This window comes from Centruroides vittatus, unplaced genomic scaffold, assembly GCF_030686945.1.
Source record: "Centruroides vittatus isolate TY-2023 unplaced genomic scaffold, ASM3068694v2 contig_461, whole genome shotgun sequence".
In the NCBI taxonomy this organism is placed as follows: domain Eukaryota; kingdom Metazoa; phylum Arthropoda; class Arachnida; order Scorpiones; family Buthidae; genus Centruroides; species Centruroides vittatus.
Genome location: NW_027122257.1, coordinates 777,465 through 798,137, shown reverse-complemented (window position 1 = coordinate 798,137; position 20,673 = coordinate 777,465). Strand labels below are relative to the sequence as shown.

Here is a 20,673-nt window from a genome sequence, read left to right as displayed (position 1 = left end):
GATAAAGTATGATTATATTAAAACTTAAGTTAATAAATGCAATTAAGGCAAACCAGTATATGATGTGCTCATTAACCCAAACTCACTTTGTCTGTTTTTCTGCTTAATGCAGTGTCTATAAAGAAAGAAATTTACAGATTAATTTTAAAAAAGTGTCAAATTTGTCTTTAATTTTTATTTGCTTTTCTTCCTATACAGTTATAGACCCTGTATAATAACTAGTTAAGTCTAGCGAGAGCACCCTGTTAACATTTTTGCAATGGCAGTAAAACTGTACTCAATTGCAGTTTTATCTATAAAGGATGTCGATCTCGAAACGGACTAGCAGCTACTCTAAATAAGAATCCAATAAGAATAAATTTAGTCTGTTTACCAGAACTGAATGCATTAATAAGATTAAGTTTTAATTTTGAATACGTCAATAACAAATTCCAATTTTGAAATGTTAGTATCATTGTCATAAAACAACTTTAAATTAACATTTGTAGCATTCTTATTATTGAGAGAGATCACACATCGTATTTATAATTCTGTTTATAAATTATCATTTCAATTATTAATTACTAATTTTTAAGTAACATTGATTAAACAAAGTACTGTATATCTCGGCAGATATGATGAGGTATAAATTTTCATTGAAGTTTTATAGTTTTAGCATATATCTGTCCTATAAGACGACCCCAAACTATCAACAACCTATGTATTTACTTTAGATCAGTGATCATCATCTGGATAATAACACTGTATAGAGCATACGGAATCATGTTCTATTTGTAATTTTTTGAAAGAACATCAAATTTTATTTTCTTGCATCTGGCAGCACTGCCTTGCGATTGTTGCAAAACATTCACACTGATTCGAACATTCGGGTAATGACCTTGACTATTCATAAAAACATCGTATGGCCTATTCTATTTTGTGGACATACTCTACTCTCTACTAGTAAATAATTAGTTTGTCCATTTTACTATAATGGTTTTAATTTATATAAATTTCAATCTAATTTTTTTTTTGTATCTGTCCTATGAGATGACCCATGATTTTCAGGGCTTTTTTATGATTCAACTATCGTCTTATCTGCCAAGATAAACAGTAATAATAATTAGGAAAAAAAATCATCACAGTCAGATTTGAAAATGGATCTTTGTATAAAATGGTCATGCTTGAGCTTTTAGACTGGTAGACGAAATTGCACGGCCACAAATATTTTACACAGTCCACACGGAAATACGTCCAAATTTTGTATATTGTTTATATTAATGTGTCAAATATGTCACGAGCCAGATTAACATGCACATGGCAATTTGTCAGACGAGCCAAATTTGGTCTGTGGTAAAATTAACTGCTCTATATTAGGAGCAGAAACTGTAGTCCCCAGGACTTAGTGAACTGCCAAAGTATAGAATGCAGTTATTTTTGAGTCATGGTTATTCTGAAACATCCAAATCTAGGCTTCAACAACAAATCATCATCCAAAGCTGAACCACAAAAACAATTGTCAACACAGATTTATACCTGGAATGCATTGTTCAGACATTTCTATGACGTCTAGTGTCCAGATGTTTCTGCTATTGTCGATAAGTTTGTGAGTTATTATTTCGTTGTCATTTGTAAGTGTGGTATATGTATCTATAGTTTCTAAGGATGATTTCAAGCGAAAATTGTGTGAATCTCTCTAGTGCTAAAGCAGTCGACATTCATTCCAGCCGAGCACGAGTTAATACAGAAGAGAAAGTTTTGCAAGTAAAAAGCTACTCTATCGAAAGATATGATGCTTGGTCATTGGAGGAATTGAAAAACAAAGAAAAGGGTTTAGTGAGTAAAGCCTATTCTTGACAACATTGCAAAATCAAAAAAACAAGTTACTCGTTGACATGTAAAATAAGCTGGACAAGGGCTACAAGTCTGTCCTCGACTACCAGGACCACTTATAAAATTTGTTTCCTGCAGAACCAAATAAATGGAATTAAACGGACATTAAAAACAAAATGAGCAATGCAAGTTGCTTATAATCTTCTTGATATCTTCTGCACTAAAGATACTCCATGCATAGTACATAGTGACAATGAACAAGAGTTTGCCACGCAAGTCACAAACAAGCTAACTTCTACTGTATGTTTGGCTCTAAAACATGGAAAACCTTGACATACACACTCAGTCTCAGGAAAGTATTGAGCAAGCAAACAGACATTTACATCCTTATAAAATGGATGGTTAACAAGAAAACATCATCCTGGTACCAAAATACAGTGTTTTGTTCAGATGAAAAAGAACAAATCTTTTCACAAAATTCCTTTGGCACACCTAGACAAAATAGTTCTTGAAGATTCTGCCTCTTCACTCAAGGTAAAGAGCTCTTTTTGGCAATGGCTTTTTTTGAGCTTTGCTCCCAAAACACATACTAACAAACTAGAAAAACAAAAAGATATGCATATATTTTTCTACAGTGAAATGTGTTTCTTTTAATGAAAGAAACATATGTTATTGGCTGCTATCCAAAGCAATTGTAATTGACTGTTTTTAATCTATCATAACAACATTAAATGTTAACAAATAATCATGGCTGAGTAGTTAAGGTGGCAGCCTGCCATTCTGGAGACCCAGGTTCGAATCCAAACAAGTTGAAAACTCCAGGAATTTTTCAGGACAGTTCGTCCATATATATTGAGCCCCATCCTTGCCATCTGATTGCCCTATTGCAAGCCTGGCCAAACCCACAACAGACCTGCTAAGAATCGCTCTTTGTCTCCACAGAACAGAAAGGAAAAAATATTTCAAAAATACATGTCTACTTATCTGTCTGATTACTATTTATATACAGTATATATTTGTGAATTCTGTTGTATAATCTAATATTATCACCAAAATTTTCATAACTGAAATTTTGGCCTTAGCAATAAGACATTAATTAAAAAATCCAAATTTAGATACAACCAGTACAATTCATGGCTTTCAATTCAAATTATGTGTAATGAAATATCCACAGATGATAAATCTCTCTTAATCATTTTAGTAAACATCAAAATAATTTAAAAACAACCATCATAATTATTTAGTCTGGTATTAAACTTTCATGCATACATATTTTGTATTATATATTTAACTGCATAGTACTTAATATGTGTAACGTAACAAAATTAGCATTATAAATGACATTCTGACAAATGCTGTGATCCAACTGTTCGAAAACTAATTATGAAAGCATTTATTCTACGTACAAATGGACAAATTTACCTCTTGCGGCATCTGATTTACACCCGTAGATCGACGTTTTGGTCTCCTTCGTCTCTGTATGACGGCTTGTGTTCCCTGAGCATTACGATTGTCTCCATCTTTTTCACTATCTATTTCGTGTTCTATAAAATTTGGTAATGAAACAATGCATTGGATTAGGTCATTCGGTTATTATATTTATCAAATTTTTAATAATACATTATATATCTCAACGTCTACAGATCTATTATTAATGTAAATTTAAATCATGCAAGTGACATTTAATATATCGAATAATATTAACAAGCTACCTGTCTTAGCATCTTCAGTTTTTGAAGACCTTGAGCGTAATTTCGTAGAAATAATATCGCTACTATCGCTTTGCTGAGTCAAATACTTAGAAACATTACTTTTGTCAGTATTAGATGAATAGAGTGGCAGATCTTGCAAAAGTTGAGTTGTAGATTGTTCCGTCTAAAATAAGTCATATAGAAACTTTATAAAAATATATTTTTTTGCATTTTACTTGAACATTTTTAGAAACAAAACATACTTTCAGATCTTCTTTATCGTCAAGTGATATCCTTTTCTCTGCTTTGGTAATTGATTTAGTTAATGCAGTGTTGATCGCGGAAGCTTTGGTATTTAAGCTGTTGTTCTCGGCATCCGATCCCCGCTTTTCTTTGTTCTCCTGTTCCTTCTTTTCATCAGCTTCCTGCTGTTTCTTAAGTAACTGTTGCTCTGCCAATTTAATATCTTCTAATGTTACACCCTAAAACAATCATCTGTTAAAATATTTCTTTTTATTAAAAACATAATTCACTCTTTGGAATGTCGTTCGTTACCTGCGTTGAGCGTCGCGTCTCTCTGACTCGCTTCGCATGTGCCTTTCTCTGAGTTTCGGATTCTTCGTCCCGAACGGGTGGAACGAAAGACCTTTCGAAAAATAAATGACTAATTATAACAACAAACAAAAGATTTATAATAATCACATTACAAGTGTTAAATACTACCTCCTTGTTTGAGATGATGACGACGGTGCTTGTGCAGTAATGCTTGGCAGAGATTCTGGAGACAAAGAATCAAATTTGACACATGGCACATCACTAGGAACTTTTGGCTGACTTTCTCCTTCACTTTTCCTATTCCTAAATTAAATATTCTTTTTTAATTCACTTCAGAGAGTTCTTTTGTTACAAAATACAAAAATAAACAAACACTTACTTGTTCTTGTTAATTTCTTCAATTTGTGGTTTTAAGTTAATCTATAAACAATTTTATTTTGTAATATAAGTAAACGTAAAAATCTTCAAAAGCAAAAGACGATGTGGCTAATATTTCTTACTTGATCTGAAGAATCTTGTTTCACTTTTCGCAGTACTATGGTTTCTTCTTCGTCCTTCGACAACAACGGAACTTTTGCAGCTGAAATGGCATCACTATCTCCAGAACTTCTGGATACATCTCTCTTTCTTACATTTGTCTGCTTTGTTATGTCAGGTAATTCCGGTTCTGCCACGACTTTCGACTGAATAAATTATTCAATTTAATAAAATCTTGACAAATATTTAATATTTTTATTGTTAAAGTTTTATTTTTAGATGTTTTTAAACCTCTACCTGCAAGCTTTCGTCCTTTTGTACTTTTTCTAAATTGGTCGACACAGAAGAAATTATTTCCTTTTCATTTTCCGCATTATTGGCTTTATTTCGAATTGCTGACAAAAAAAATTATCAATAAAAATTTGTAAAAATAGAACATTTTACTTTCAATTAATCTAATATGTACCGATTTCACTCTCTTCTTTTTTCATTTCTTCTGCAGATTCTAATTCGACTTCAATTCCAGGAGGCTGTTTTCTGTCTAATTTCAAAAGATTTTTATAGTTTAAGAGTCAAATACTTCGAAATTTCAATGAATTTTATTTTAAATTTTAATTATCCTACTCTAAAATTATTAATTACTAAAAATTCTAATATTAAGATACTAAAAATGGTAGGAAAAGGCAGTTTCTACCATTATTCTATCATTTCATCTTGGATTAACAGCTTTATCCTTAATAACATTTGCTTTATTAAGTAAAAAACTAAAAATGAATCATAAGAAAGTAAGCTGATTTGAGTAAATAAATGAATCATCATAAAATAAAGCAGTTTCTCATTGGTATATTGTCGCTGAACTCAAATTTATTTATTAATTAACCGATAGACAAGCACGTCATTCTTGTAATAAAACAGGTATGTAAAACCTAAACTGACACACACAAATTAAGATAATTACTAGACTAAATCAATTAGAAGTTTATAAATAACATAATACATATAATAATTATTAGTTAAGAGATAACGTAACCAAATTCTAATTTATTATAAGAGCTTAGAGTCAAGATTCAACAAACAACATGTAAAAGTATTTTCTATTGGCAGATTGTCTGAATCTGCTACTAATGAAACTGCTGCAATTTATCTATTTTTCCTTATATAGATACTTAATTTTAATTACACAAATGTATGTATGAGAAGTCCAACTGCACAGAAACATTTTCTAAATGTATTATTGCTTATGTACTCTCTGTAGTTCTGAGACTGTAAAAAATATTATTTTATTTTTAATTGTATTTAACTAAACAAATAAATAATCTTAAGAGTGATGACTCTTGGATTTGAAAACAAAATAATAATCTGTTAATTTAATTGCATATAAAAAGCATTTTAAAATTAACAGGATGTTAATTTTCACAGAGACTGTATTAATATTTTGCTTCTTTTGTCTATATTCTACCAACTAATCATATTTTGGTTACTAGTTTATTGACATATTTATACTATTAGTACAGTACAGCACAAATGTGTCAATAAACTAATAACCAAAGTGCAATTATTCTGTTTTTATTGGTCTAGAGTAGTATAGTATAAAGATTAAATATATTTACAAAAACAAAACTTATATTTGAGGGTCATCGGTATTGCTACAATTATGATATAGCTATGTCGGCGTTACAATTGGTGTCTATGACTTCACTAAAAATTTAAATACAAGTAAAACTTGCATATTGTTCATAATATACTTTTATTATTTTTGAGCATGTTCAGTGTTGATATTAAGTCAAGATACTTAATATTAAAGCAGTCAATTGGACAAGTTTGTCACAGAACTAGATTAATGTCCTTAATTAATTAATCATAAACGAAATTGTAAGTGATGGCAGTCTTTCTATATGCCAAAACTAAATTGCCATTGGCACTAAAGACAAATCTGAGATTTCTTTCTCTTTTAAATTTACTTTATAAAGTATAAACTGAATTTTGTGAATATAAATGCTTTAATGTAACAATTAATAAATGAATTGAGTTCACAAAATATGAAATTCACAAATAAAGTCACTTTAGCTATATTTCAATTCAATTTTAAAACTATGGTAAAGCTGGTGTAAACTGGAATTGTACAGTACAATACCAAATATTTTTTCCTGTTTGTTTAAATAGTTCAAGCCTACCAGATTTTTTAACATAAAAAATAGCTGTTTGAAGAATTTTTCCACTAACAGGTTTCCATTTTGGACAAGTTTTTACCATATTGCCTCTGAAATCAGTTCACCTATTCGTCAAACTGTGATGTTATATAATAAATACAACTAATCCGACAGTTATTTCAAACAACAAATGGATAGCAAAATTCTTTATCAGGCTATAAGGCTAAATAATTACTAAGCAGGAGATAGGCCGCCATGTCTTATTAAATATAATTATTATAAATAAAATTATTTAATTTTAGAATATTCTGCTTTGGGCCTATCTTTCCTTTCAGAATATCAATGTTATATTGAAATTAATAATCATCACATGCTTAATTTGTCATTAATAAATGATTTTTTATTCCATTTTTTCTTCTCTTAATAAACGTTTTTAGCAGTTTCTAATACTTAACGACAAAAGAACTAAACGAAAATACTCTTTTATATGACTTTACAAAATTTCACTTACGTTTGTTGAATCAAAGACGAATTCCAAATTATAATTTTGCGAAAAAAAAGTTAATTTGTTACTTTCTACGTATTATTTCATTGCTAAACAATTCTACAAATTGCAACTGTCACCGAGAACTACGACCTCTTACGGCTTAATTCCAATGTGACTTGCAAAATATCCAGTGAAGAGGCACTTAATTTTCTTTTGTCATGACAATTGGATTAACAAAAAAGTATTTATCTAATTATTTTGTATGTCACTACCAGTGAAAATGACAATTTAAAGCATTTTTAAATGATCGTGTTAATTTAAATTTTTGTAGGGATAATCAACAATAACCAAACTATCCGATAAAAGTGATTTATTAATCATTTTTTAAGTTTCATTTTGGTAAAATTGTAAAAATAATCTGCATTTGAAATGTAAAATTAGAACTTAAAATAATTTTGGTTTTGATATGAAACTTTTATCAAAAGATCTTATGACAATTACTTAAATAACAAATTTAATCAAAATTTATTCATACAAAATACAATTACTCATGTAGGAAAATATGTAAAAAGAAAAAGTTAATTTTGTACTTAAAGCAATTTATTATTAATTAACAATAATCCATTATTAAGTAATAAAGGATTTTAATTTAACAAAACAGATTATAAAAGATCTAAGCACATTTTATGTACATAATAATGCATTAGTCTTAACACTTTAATCTGGTCTGACAATCGAATCTCTTAAAATTTTACATTGTCTCTAATTTGCTAAACTGTGAATTTAAGCTTTCGTCTGTGTGGATTTTTGAGGAGCTCCAAGTTTTATCGTGGATTTTAGATATTTGTAATTAATGGAATGTTGTTTGGAGAGTACTCTAAAGCAATTAGCATAGCATAACACATTAATTAACAACATTATCAGATTACTAATAAATAAATCTTTATGTATGAATACAAGTCTAACAAGTGTGAGATAAAGCAAAATGCTATTAACTATCACTGTTCTTAGAGAATAAAATCATAAAGAATTTATACATCTCTCATGGAAAAACAAAATTAGGAAACTAATAGTAAAGAGTTATATAGAATATGATTTAACTCTTAAAACAATAACAACCATAAAATAAAATCTAATATTAAAAAAAGAATATTTTATCAAAGACACTTGCGATCTTCTCTGCTTGTGAATGAAGAGAAAATATTTCATCACAAAGCACTCATTAGTGAAGAGCAAAAACTTTCAACTCTTTTAATTAAATAAAATACATCAAAATTAGAAGAATATTTACTTATAATTTGTGTAGCATTATTAAAAATTCAAGGCATAAAAAACATATTGTTATGCATTTAATATAAAATTTCTTTAAAAAACTTTAAGAATTTAATTTAGCTAAGTTTTATGTAATCAATAAAGCAAAAGACAGTCTTATTTATTGTGTTAATCTTCAAAAATTTTTTATAATGCAAATTAATATGAAAGAGAATAAAACAACTTCAAAATCATTATACAGTAAGGAATATAACAACAGACAAATGAAATGAAAAACAAAATCAATCTCTTTGTAATATTATAGTTCATTGAAGTATCCTTGAAGTCATTACTTTATTTGTTATTACTTATTAGTATTTATGAAGCCAGAACTTAGTTATTGTTACTTATGAAAATGCAAAATAAAAATTATTCACAGCTGTTTTGAAATGTACTAATTTCTAATCATGTCTAAAATCTTGAATTATTTGAAATAATTTAATAATTAATTGTTGAAAGTTTTCATTTGTTTTACAAATTTTATCGTTAATTCTTTCTACCATAAAATATTTTTAGTAGTTAAAAGAAAAGCTTACCTTCTGAATCAATTCCATTTACAAAATTAAGAAATATAATGAAGATTCAAATTACGTCTGTGAGCCGGAAGTATTTTAAAAAACTTTCACAATACACTGGTATATGTCTGAAAAGTTACCATACATTGAGAAATTTGTAATGGCATTAAAGTTATGCATACTGTATTGCATACAAGATCTGTAAGTTGTCCATTTGGTACCAGTTGATCATACAATATTGCATATGATTTACAGGTTTCTGTATAATTTTAATGTCATTACAAATTTCTCACTGCACAATAACTTTTCGGACACCCTGTACATTTATTGTGATTTTGAATAATTCTCCTTGACATGTTTTATAGAATAAATTTTATAATTACTATACAGGGTGAACCAAAAGTAGGTGGACAGTAGGTGGAATAGGGTTTGTGTTAGGTTTATACTATAACAATGGTATATATTTAACTTAGTTATGGTTATAGTTGAAAAATTACATCAGAGATGCATCTCAAGAAATTAATACACAAAGATACGTGTGCAAAAATGTTTGTTGAAGCACGAAATGGTGAAATGTAAATGTACACTTCAAAGCTGTGTAAATTGTGATGAACAGCAGTTTGAGCATCTGTGTTGGTAAAATTGTATTGTATTGTATTGTATTAGTAAATATAATTGTATATGTAACTTCAAAATTTGCATGTATGTAATCTCAATATATGTTATCATTTACTGTCCAACTACTTTTAATTCACACTGTATTTGTACAAATGTTAGTTTTATTTAATTAAAAAAATTAAATTACTTTAGAGAAGATTATCTCTAAATATATTTAAATGATTTTTTGAATATCATTTTAAGATATTTTCTTTCAATTAATACAAAAAATGTTTAAATTTGCAAAGATTATTTTATAAAATTTGTCTAAATTGTAAAATTATTAAAGGTTTATAAAATGTTAAAAATTCAACAACTATCAAGAAATTTTGTTGTAATTAATTTGATGTTTAAATTTTTGCATGTAAAAAGAAACAAACTCCAATTTTATGGTTTACATAAATCAGAAGTATACCCATTTCTCTTAGTCTACAGATTAGCACACATCAAACATTAATTTCTTGTTGTGGAACGAAATTTGGAAGAATTTCTTTGTATGGATGTTGAATTGCATATATTAAAATAAATGCATCATTTTCTTGGATCACATTTGGTTAAATCAATGATTCTCAAACTTTTTCGAGTCACACTCCCTTAGTTACATAACATTATACCCAATGCCTGCACTGTACCCCAACTTTCCTAATCCATTTTCCCTTCAGTGAGAAAGGCTTGGAAATATTCTTAGAAAAACTTTTTTACAAATTTTGCACTTTGTGTCCTTACTGTATATTGTTCTCAACATCTAGAAATCCTTAAACAAAATGTTTTTTCTTATTCATTTTAACAGAGGAAAGAGAAAAGTCAGTGACCCCAACTTTCAATACCCTGCTGCCCACTTGCTTCTTTTTTCCCCCTAGATTTATTCACCACCCACAGGAGGTGGTAGCACCCACTTTGAGAACTACTGGGTTAAATCTATTCAAATAACAAAAATAATTACCTTTATCATCATTCATATCTTGCAATCTTAATTTTGCTTGAATCTGTAGTCTTTCAGAAAAGGTATCTTTAATTACTACATTGTTCTTGTCAGCGACACTCATGCGATTGACGGAAGTTCTTCTCTTCAGAGGAGGAGGAACTTTTCTCAGATCAATATCTTTAATATCTGGCTTCTGTAACTATTAAAATTTTATTTCTTATCACTTTCATAATTATATCAATATAATTGTTAAAGCATTAATCTTAAATGTAGTAATCAAATAAATTTACTTGGCAATGTTAGCAAGAAGTTTCAAATGCTATCACTCAAATCTGTAGAAAATAAATATTAAAAATTTTAATGTTTCTCATGACATTGAGCACATTAGGAATGAGTGTAGCTAATTCATAGGTTGCTAAGTTTACTCCTAGCACATGTGTTTGTTTGATTATTCAATATGTATAATATAATCATTGATGTAAAAGTCACTAAATTTATTTTATAATCTTTGTATTTTGAAAAGTTATTACTTTCTTTAAGACAAAATGTCTTTAAATCATTTTCATTTTACTAAAAATTAATATTAACGAACATAATTGAAGAACCACAAAATGTCTTCATTTTTTATCCATGTCACACCACAGGAATAAAACAGTCTTACAGCAGAGTTGACTTTTTATTGTCGGCTCTGTCTGCCTCAATATGTAAAACATGTAAAATAAATTTTCCTTCAGGATGGCAATTATATTTTTAAAAAATATTGAGAAAGACAGAGCCTACAATAAAAGGGCACTCTGCTTCAGGTGTGTCATGGACAAAAATAAAGATTTTTTGTGGTTCTTCACTTATTTTTGTGAATTTTTTAGAGATATAATTGTCATCCAGTTTTTTTTTAAATTAAAATCAATATAATTGTTGAAAACCGGATTATTTTGATTTGTTTGCTGATGAGTTTGAATGCAAGTCATCAATTTAAAAAAATTTTCATAAAATTGTCTGACTAAATATATCAAGCTTGAATCCTCAGTGTCTGGCTGATCTCAATGTGATCGATCCCACTTGTAATGGGAAAAATTTGGTTTGGCCTATTGTCTGTAAGTCTAACATTAATAAATCAGTTAATCCATCAATTTTCAGAAATTATTTGATTAATTATCTGAAATTTTATTTGTAATATTTGAATCAATTCTAATCTGACACAACTAAATTAGATGCTTTCTTTTAAAACTTTTCCATATTAATATCCACTGTAATTTACATTAATAATTTGCCATGATTGAAAAATGATTATATTGAACTCTTGAACAAAATCTGCATAAGAATGTGTAATAAAGTCAAAAATAAATCAAACTTATGATGTTATCTAGCAATGGTTGTAATTACAAGCTCACACACATTCAAACTTTTTCACACATAGCTTGTTAGTACTTGTTTGAATGTGGTAGATGCATGAAATCAGATGGATTAGAACAAAATGTCAAAAGTATGGACTATGTAGAGGTGCATGTTAAGATTATAAAGAGATGTATCACAAAAGCAACTGATTGGTACTAAATTCTGTGTCAAACTTAGACAAAACTTTATTGAAACATCTGATATGCTTAAGAAAACATGTGGTGATGCTACCATGTGCACTGGGCAGCTGAATGACCAAAACAATTATGATTGGATGGGATGTAGCAATGCAACAATGCCTTCCAAGAGGACTTTCTATGCAAATTACTCCTATCTAAGCATTAGACATCTAAAAAAAAAAATTCAGAAAATTCCATGTGGCCAACCCACTGGTCTAGTGCACACCTGTGACAGACCACCAGCATTTGGTGATTTTATTCACTCAGCCATCAGTACACAGATTAAAGTGTCGGCCTACTGTTCTAAAGTCCCAGAACTGAATCTGGGTGGATCAAAAAATCTCAAATTTTCAGGGGAGATGGTCCATCCCACATATGTTGAGACCTGGCCAAACCATGATATGGACATAAATAAAAAGGCTATAATAGGCAGTTTTGAAAGAGCTGATGCATCATATCCATTTTCACATTGTTCTCAAGAAGTTAACAGAGGTGCAACATGAAGAACATGATGTACCCATCAACAGAAAACTCATCAATACAGTGAAAAGACACTCTGATATCTTAAACAGAGTAATTACTGGCAGTGACACCTAGTGTTTCTTGTACAACCCATACAGCAAACATGCTTCACCAACATAGCCAACTTCTTCACCAAGACAGAAAAATTTTGTCTCAACAAATCCAGAGGGAAGGTAATTCTTGCAGCTTTTTTTGTAATGCACTTGGGAAAGACCAAGTGCATTACAAGTTTGCTCCCAACAGTACATTCATCAATACTGGTATTCTTAGTTACCAGTGACATAGTAAAATGAAAATGGTCTTATGTCTGACAAGCAAAAAGAAGAGTTCTCCTTTAGTGCTGTGTTGACATCTAATCAAAACAAATAAATATTTACAATATTGATATCAATATTTTATATTTTAGAATAACAATATATCAAAACCAATATATATATATTTACAATATCAATATTTTGTTCTAGATTTCAGGATATTGATATCAATATTGTAAACCTTTATTAATTATGGTTTTATGTATTAGTTATCAGCAGGCACTAATTGAGAAAACTGTAACAATTCCCTCCAGAATTTTAAATGTTCTAGTGCAATTTTCTGACAGCTGGAAGATTAAGTTGAAAGAAGTAGAACTGACTATAGTCATTGACAATAAATATTTTATTAACAATGTTAAATACTGAGTCATTATTTTATTGATTTTGGTATTTATCTAGTACATCAATATCAAAATTCTAGATTTTAGAATATTGATATAAACACTAGTTTCAGTTTTATATATCAGTTTTCAACACTATCAATAATTTTTTGTATTTATTGAAATTTTTTTATTACCAACATATCAAAAGAATATCAATATCAAGCCCAATATTGATATCAATATCAAAATTTTGGTTTAGTATGGTCCTATTCTCCATTGAAACAATGTCCCAGTACATCCAGCTCTTTCTAGTCAGTGAATATCAGGATAAACATCAGATATCTGTATTTTCACAACATCGTTTCTTATCCCTTGTACTACTATGGGGTCAATGGTGACCACATACCCTATTTTTTGAGTCTTATATTTTTTCAAAAATGTTTGTAATTTCTTTCTCAGTTGTGCCTGTCCAAAAAGGATTTTCTGCCAGAGGCTTTATTTTGCAAGTTACATTAAAACTCACATCTGTTACCATGGGGTAAACTGTGACCCCCCCAAAGTTAACTTTTTTCATTTTGATAAGTCTCTTGTGTTTTTCTTGCATTAGTATAGAATTGTAAAATATTCATTAATGATTGTTCCTTATCATTTCTGATATTTCCTGATTGTCCTCAGATAAATCATCATTTGACAAACTGCTGGAATTATACTGCTCCTACATTTCTGTTATAGCAATCTCATTGTCGTCGTCATTTGAGTGATCTTCATAATTATTGTACAAGACATCTTCTAAATCACTTTCATATCTATCACCCACTTTCTCAAAGAACAGATTGTAAATTTGACTGTCTATACCAGGCCTGGCCAACCCAAATTGTTTCGCAGGCCACTTTGATCACGCGTAACATTACGGTGGGCCACAATTTAGACAAACATGCTTTTAAAATAGTAAAACAAATACAAAATGAGTAAGATTTTATTATTATACCAAGAGTTTGTACTTGCTCTTGCACATTATAAAAATAACACAGGCAAATTTTCATTTATTTAATTGTTTTGGTATACACATAACGGCAAACAAAAGTTTTAATAAATATATAATATCGCTTAGCAGGCCACACAATTTAACGTGACAGGCCACATGCGGCCCGCAGGTTGGCCAGGCCTGGTCTACACAATAAGAGTTCTCCAATTTGGCACCAAACAAATTAAACTAAAATGATAGAAAAATGACTGCATCTTCTACTTGAAAAAATAGAAAACAACAAAAACTGGTTATCTGTTTCAACATTCTTGATATCACTACTCTAGACACTTTTATAGTATGGATATATATAAACCCAAATTGGAATGAAAACAGAGGTTTAGGGGAAGGTTATTTCTCTTGGAAATAGAAAAATCACTAGTGAGGAAGTAGAGCAAAATACTAAAAACTGTCACCCTACCAGAAAGGGGATGAAAACTTTGCCTGATGTTTGCTTTGAACTAGGTAAAAAGATAGAAAGCATTCAAGTCATTTTCTTAAATGTACACACTTCTGTTCTAAACAGCTGATTTGTATTGAATGTGCTCAAGAATACAATAATGAAACTGTCAAAAAGTAAGTATCATTTTGATAGGACAATTCCAGAAGTAGTACATCAAGTAGTCATTACACTGAGGAAGAAGAGGAATAATATATACATACATACATACATATAATATATATAGATATATATACACACACGTGTGTGTGTATTTCTATTTATGTATAATAAAATAAATACATAACATTACATTTTGTACTTTCAGTGGAAGTATCTGTAATTAATCCAAAATTAATCCGTAAAATAAAAAAGTCACTTAAATATATTCTTAAACAGTATTGGGGTCATCCTTGACCCCATGGTATTCAGTGTAACAATAAAAAGTCAGTAGTACAAGGGTTAACAGACCTCACTCTTGCCATCAAAATGAAAGCACTACTGAAACTTGTGAGTTTAAATGAATGAATAAGGTAAAATGTGTTGCAACAGCTGCACCAGAAATGCAGAATAAGTTGTAAGACTGTTTTAATCAGTGGTACAAATGTCAGCAGAAGTGTATAGCTGCAAATGTATTTTGTCTTCAGTAAATATCTTCTGCAGTTAAATTTGTGACCTTTGTTCTATTGTACACTTTTATACGTTGTATTTTAAAATAATTTGTATGCTATGTGTTTTTAACAGGTGGTTATATTGTTTGTTGAGAGAGGTATTTCATTCCTATGACATTACCTTTATATTGATTATAAACAAATAATTGACTCACAGAATTCTGTTTCTTCTTAAGTTCTTCTAATACTTTAACTAATTCTGGATCTGCAACATCAAAGCAAGTCTGTCCCTAAATAAAGAAAATAACACAAAATCATTAAAAATAATTTTTTTAATTTGCTTAAAACATTATATCACTTATACAAATATCTATTGCAACTACCTAGACTTATTTACAGAGTAATTATAAAGTTCTTAAGAATGATATTTAGAAGTTATCTGTATGCTCCTCATCATTATTCTCTATGAAAACATCAATTCTTTTCTCAAGTTCTTCTGGGATATCTTTCATAATGATAATCGTAAGTCATTAAAGCAGTTGTCGATAGCTATTTTTGGAGTACTGTTGCAAAATTTTCCTTTTACAATGTTCCATTTGATCCATCATCCACCAAAATGTCTCCCAAGACATTCTCTAACTGGGAAACCCAAAATACAATCTTGTATATAGGAACTTTTAAAACAGACAGTAGCATCCATCTTCCCCCAAATTTCAATGACGTTTTAATATAAATAAATCATTTTTATACATTCTAACAGCATCATATCTGACAAAAATTTGAATTTATTTATACCTGTTCTATTTGTTGTTTCATTGTTTTCAATTTGTTCAAGAAAAATTTATCAGGCTGTGTGGCACCATCCACTCAATTTTTTGAAGTCATAAAAACGGAACTTATATTTTTGCACTTTCAACCTGACAGCATATAAAGAAAAGTGATAGCTAAAAATAAGTAACTTCAAATAAGCACTTCTGTACAAAGCAAGCTGCAAAAAAGTCTTTAACACATGAAATAATGTTATGGAGAAAGGTCAAAAAGTATCTACCCTTCAGGTGTTTGATAGTAAAATCGAGATGAGGGTAAATCATTTCATTATATCAGTAAAGTCATTGACAAACTTCCTTCCAGCAGGTAAAGTCTCTCAACATAATAAGCCTTAGCATAAGGCCGAGATTATCTGGTCTGACATAAGCAAATTTACTATTTTTATAATAAAGATTGGCTTTATAGCATTGAGAAAACTGAACACCAAGCTAGATGTTGGAAACTCGTATCCTACCATTAAACATGGAGCAGGTAGAGTCACAGTGCAGGGTGTATGGCATCAAATGAAGTTGGAAATTTACACATCATTGATAAGATTATGAATTGATTTGTCTGTTTGTACATAATTAAGTAAAATTTGAGAGAGCATTCTTAGAGTTTTGAGATGAAATCATCTTCCATTATATATCCATGATATTAAAAACATGTAAAATATATGCAGCTTCATAGATTACGTGCTTACAATATTAATTTTTGCGGTAATAAAAATTTGTCGATTGCATGGACAAGTTAAAAGTTAAACATAAGTCACTTAAAAAATGCATCTCTGATATAAATGCACTTATAACATTAAAGCATTGTGAAAGGAACACATCTGTACTTGCATTCAGTTACAATGGCACTATATGAAGCATATTTTGATTTATTTATTACTAACTGCATGATAAAGTGGGTCCTTAGTTGAGGTATGGAGACTTTTCACTCCTTATGTATAATAATTAATACACAACTACAAAGTAAGTAATATCTTATGCATAAAAGCTACATTTTATTAGTAAAATATATCTATAGTATTATATGTCTAAAATAACAAATTTCTCAAAATGTAAATAAATAATCTAAAATTTGAATAGTAATTTGGCCATATGGTAAATAAAATTTTCTTACAGCAGAATTTACAATGGTCATGTCAGCCAAACTCTCCACGAGCATTTCGCAGGCTTCTCTCTGGCCCCAGTGAGCCGCAGCGTGAAGCGGCGTCCAGTCGTCGTTGTCCTGAGCATTTACGTCGGCTCCAGCTTTTATTAAAATACTAAAACGCGATAACATATGCATTTTAGTTTTAAAACTAAATGACATATATTACCGATTTTTTTGTAACAAAACAGGTACCTCATAACACGTATGTATCCCTTTGCAGCAGCCACGTGTAAAGCCGTAGCTCCGGTCTTGGGATGAATGCAGTCTTCGATGTACTGGTTGTTGGCCCATCTTTTTGCGTCTTCCAACATGATGTGTTCTTCTTCTGTTCGAGCCGCGTCGCAGTCAATTTCTGTCAGACGTGCAAAAATACAAAATAATTAATTAGCCTCTACAAATCAGAGAATTTCAATAACAAAACTGTATTGAAAATTATCTACAAAACACTATATAGTTCAAAAACCGTGGCTTAATGTTAAATTTAATTTATAACATTAATTAGAATTTAATTCCATTAATCATTATTGAAATTATATAAATTTCTATGACATTTTAATGTAAACTTGAGAAGTATGGCTTTGTTTATTCAGCAGATATTTCTCTTTTATAGAAACCATATTTTTCATTTTATGCTGATGAAAAACAGCTAAACAATTAAAATTCTTGTTTTTCTTTTTTTATCATTATAAAATTTAAAGATTTACAGATTCCATACTCACTTCCCTTTTTTGTATTGTTTAGTAAAACTTTTACATGCTAACTAAATTATGGCACACCAAAGATTTAAAATTCTCTTCTGGCAAAGACTCATAAAAATTTAAACTCTCTTCTTTAAACAGGTTTTTATATAAATCATTTGCAGCAAAGTCTTTTAATTCTAATTACATTCTCAAAGTTTATATTCTTTCAACTCATTTGATGATAAAGCATGCCAATTAAAATGAGCTACACAGGATGGTAAATAGGACATTGCTTTAAGGGGACTAAGTTAGAAACCCTTGCTCTAGAGTTTGTAGAAACCTCAGCTATAGAGTCTAACACAATTTACGTTGTTATGTGAATATCTTAAAAAGTAGGCATCCCAACAGCAGAGTGAGCTAAAATATTAGTTCTACTTTAATGCATTCAATACCGAAGCCATCTCGAAGTGTCCCGTACCACCTCACCCGGTACGCAGTGGACACTCGGACACCCTCAGTTTTTTATATTAATCACTTAAAAAATGTTTTTCCTTTGTTTATAAAAAAAAAAGTTTATTTTTATCATTTCTATAATTATAATTAAATGGAAAATTTTTAAAAATTTGTCTGCATATTGGTAGGAAAATCAATTTTTATACCAGCAGCAAACACATTAAAGAAATCCAAAGAAAAATTCAAAACTGCAATGTTTCCAGTTAGTCAATTTATTTTCTATGTCCAGTTTGTCTCCAGTATATTTCCTCAAATTATTTTCTGCTTTGAGGAAATACACCTTAGCCACTGTTGTTAGAAGCTTTGTAATTTGAAATTAATAAAGAAAATATAACATTGAAGATAACTTCTAATAAATATAAGAAATCCAGTGTTAGAAAAGGAAAGCGTGTCAGGGAACATTCATAAATCACAATGATTCGAATTATAAATGCGTGACACACAGCAAATGCAAGAAAAAGATTAGTTTAAAAACCAATTTTCTAGAATGCAAAGCTACAATTCTATTTTAACAATGTCAATTTGTGAAAATTTAATAATAAAATAAAAATTACAGAAATATTGTACATCAACTTTTAAGATATTTAAAGATTAATTCATTGAAAAAAGAGATTTAAATAAGAAATTACTGTTAAAAAAGAAAATAATACTCAATTTTATTTCATATCGTAACACAATATATTATTTTTAAATGAATAATGCGTAATAAGAATGATTATATTCAGCGTTAATAATAAACCTTCTATTTGACTGTACAGAAACATTAACTTTAATTACTTCTAATCATTTTCGGAATAAATCTAAAGACGTGGCAACAACTTGGACACGATTGACAACTGAAGCAAGACAATGTTACCAAGTATATTTTTAAGAAAAACAAAAAACATATATAATTTGGCATTGTTTCTTCCTTACTAATTCCCATTTTAAATAAAATAAATAGAAACAAAAGCTTACTTTTTTTTTAATTTTGTAAAATTTTACAGGGGGGATATTGAAATTTTGTAATTTATTTAAAATTTAAATTGTCAAATTCTTTTAATAAAAAATGCTTTAAAATCTTTTTTGTTTTATTTTAGAATTAAGTTATAATGAAACAAACTGAACTATCAAGAAATTCTAATTAAAATGCAAGCAGAATCTTATAAAAAAATAAATAAATTTTTGCTACTGTAAATTTAATTATAATTTCTAGATTCAAAAGAAAGAAATGGAAAAAATTAAAATATTAATTAAATTATTATGCACAGTGACCTTTCCGGTCTGTCACATGTAAGGATTTAGTTCTTACTCCCCACTTGATACAATCTTATACGACTAAATTATCAATAAATAGCTTAAAGTGAATAATAGAAAATTTTTGTACTTATAATTTTAAAATTTTATTTTTTATCTAAAAATAATTCTTAGTTTGTGCATGTATTCTATAGTAAATTGTAATTTTTTCTTAGGTTAAAAAAATTGTGTAAGAATGCTGAGGATTTAAACATGAATTTGGTCAAAATTGTCTTAATTCATTCAAGATGAAATCAGCCGAAGGGAAAGCTGTCTGACTGGTTTTGCCGTACAAATTCCCCTCGTAGCCTGAGGGGCGAAGGCAATTTTGTCTGCAGTTATACAGAAAAAAGAAATTTTCAAAGCTTAAAGAGCTTTATCTTGACATTACGACATCTATGCAGTTAATGGCATTTTGTGTTGATTTTAGTTATTTTCCAATTTTCTTGGTTTTTACTTTCAATTATAAGTTTTGATTAAATATTTTTGTGCATGTCTGTTTCCAAAAAACAATATTGAGCCTTGTTTCTGTTCGTGTGTGTTCTTTTTGCACTTCCTTAACACATTAACTGCATATGCTTAAATCAATTAAATATGAAAACACAATCTAAACTCAAAATTTAACTAACATGAGTCCATTACTAGGTACTGACAGAATTGTTAACAATCACTCGATGCTAATCAATTAGTAAGCATTCACATTCAAGAACATAAAGAGTACTGAAATGCCTTCCAACAGGCATGCAGAGCACATTTGCATACCATATGCATTTCGGAGTTAACATGTTTTAAGGTTTCACATTCGTCTACTGTATGTTTGATTCCACTACAAAATGCCACAACTTTCAAA

General features: G+C 29.3%; 1 protein-coding gene across 3 annotated transcripts in view; it reads right to left on the bottom strand.

Moving 5' to 3' along the window:
- Positions 1 to 20,673, bottom strand: part of LOC136977588 (protein phosphatase 1 regulatory subunit 12A-like) — a 52,849-nt gene that overhangs the window by 11,138 nt on the left and 21,038 nt on the right. For 2 of the 3 annotated variants that reach the window (XM_067273108.1, XM_067273109.1), the window contains exons 4-16: positions 17,548 to 17,707; positions 17,323 to 17,467; positions 15,603 to 15,677; positions 10,599 to 10,779; positions 5,002 to 5,076; positions 4,833 to 4,930; positions 4,559 to 4,741; positions 4,438 to 4,478; positions 4,227 to 4,361; positions 4,059 to 4,149; positions 3,767 to 3,985; positions 3,525 to 3,687; positions 3,235 to 3,356 (exon numbers count right to left, since the gene is read on the bottom strand). In XM_067273108.1, the coding sequence (XP_067129209.1) occupies positions 3,235 to 3,356; positions 3,525 to 3,687; positions 3,767 to 3,985; positions 4,059 to 4,149; positions 4,227 to 4,361; positions 4,438 to 4,478; positions 4,559 to 4,741; positions 4,833 to 4,930; positions 5,002 to 5,076; positions 10,599 to 10,779; positions 15,603 to 15,677; positions 17,323 to 17,467; positions 17,548 to 17,707 (1,688 nt within the window). The remainder of the gene's footprint in view (positions 1 to 3,234; positions 3,357 to 3,524; positions 3,688 to 3,766; positions 3,986 to 4,058; positions 4,150 to 4,226; positions 4,362 to 4,437; positions 4,479 to 4,558; positions 4,742 to 4,832; positions 4,931 to 5,001; positions 5,077 to 10,598; positions 10,780 to 15,602; positions 15,678 to 17,322; positions 17,468 to 17,547; positions 17,708 to 20,673) is intronic. The other variant, XM_067273110.1, reaches the window with a different exon arrangement.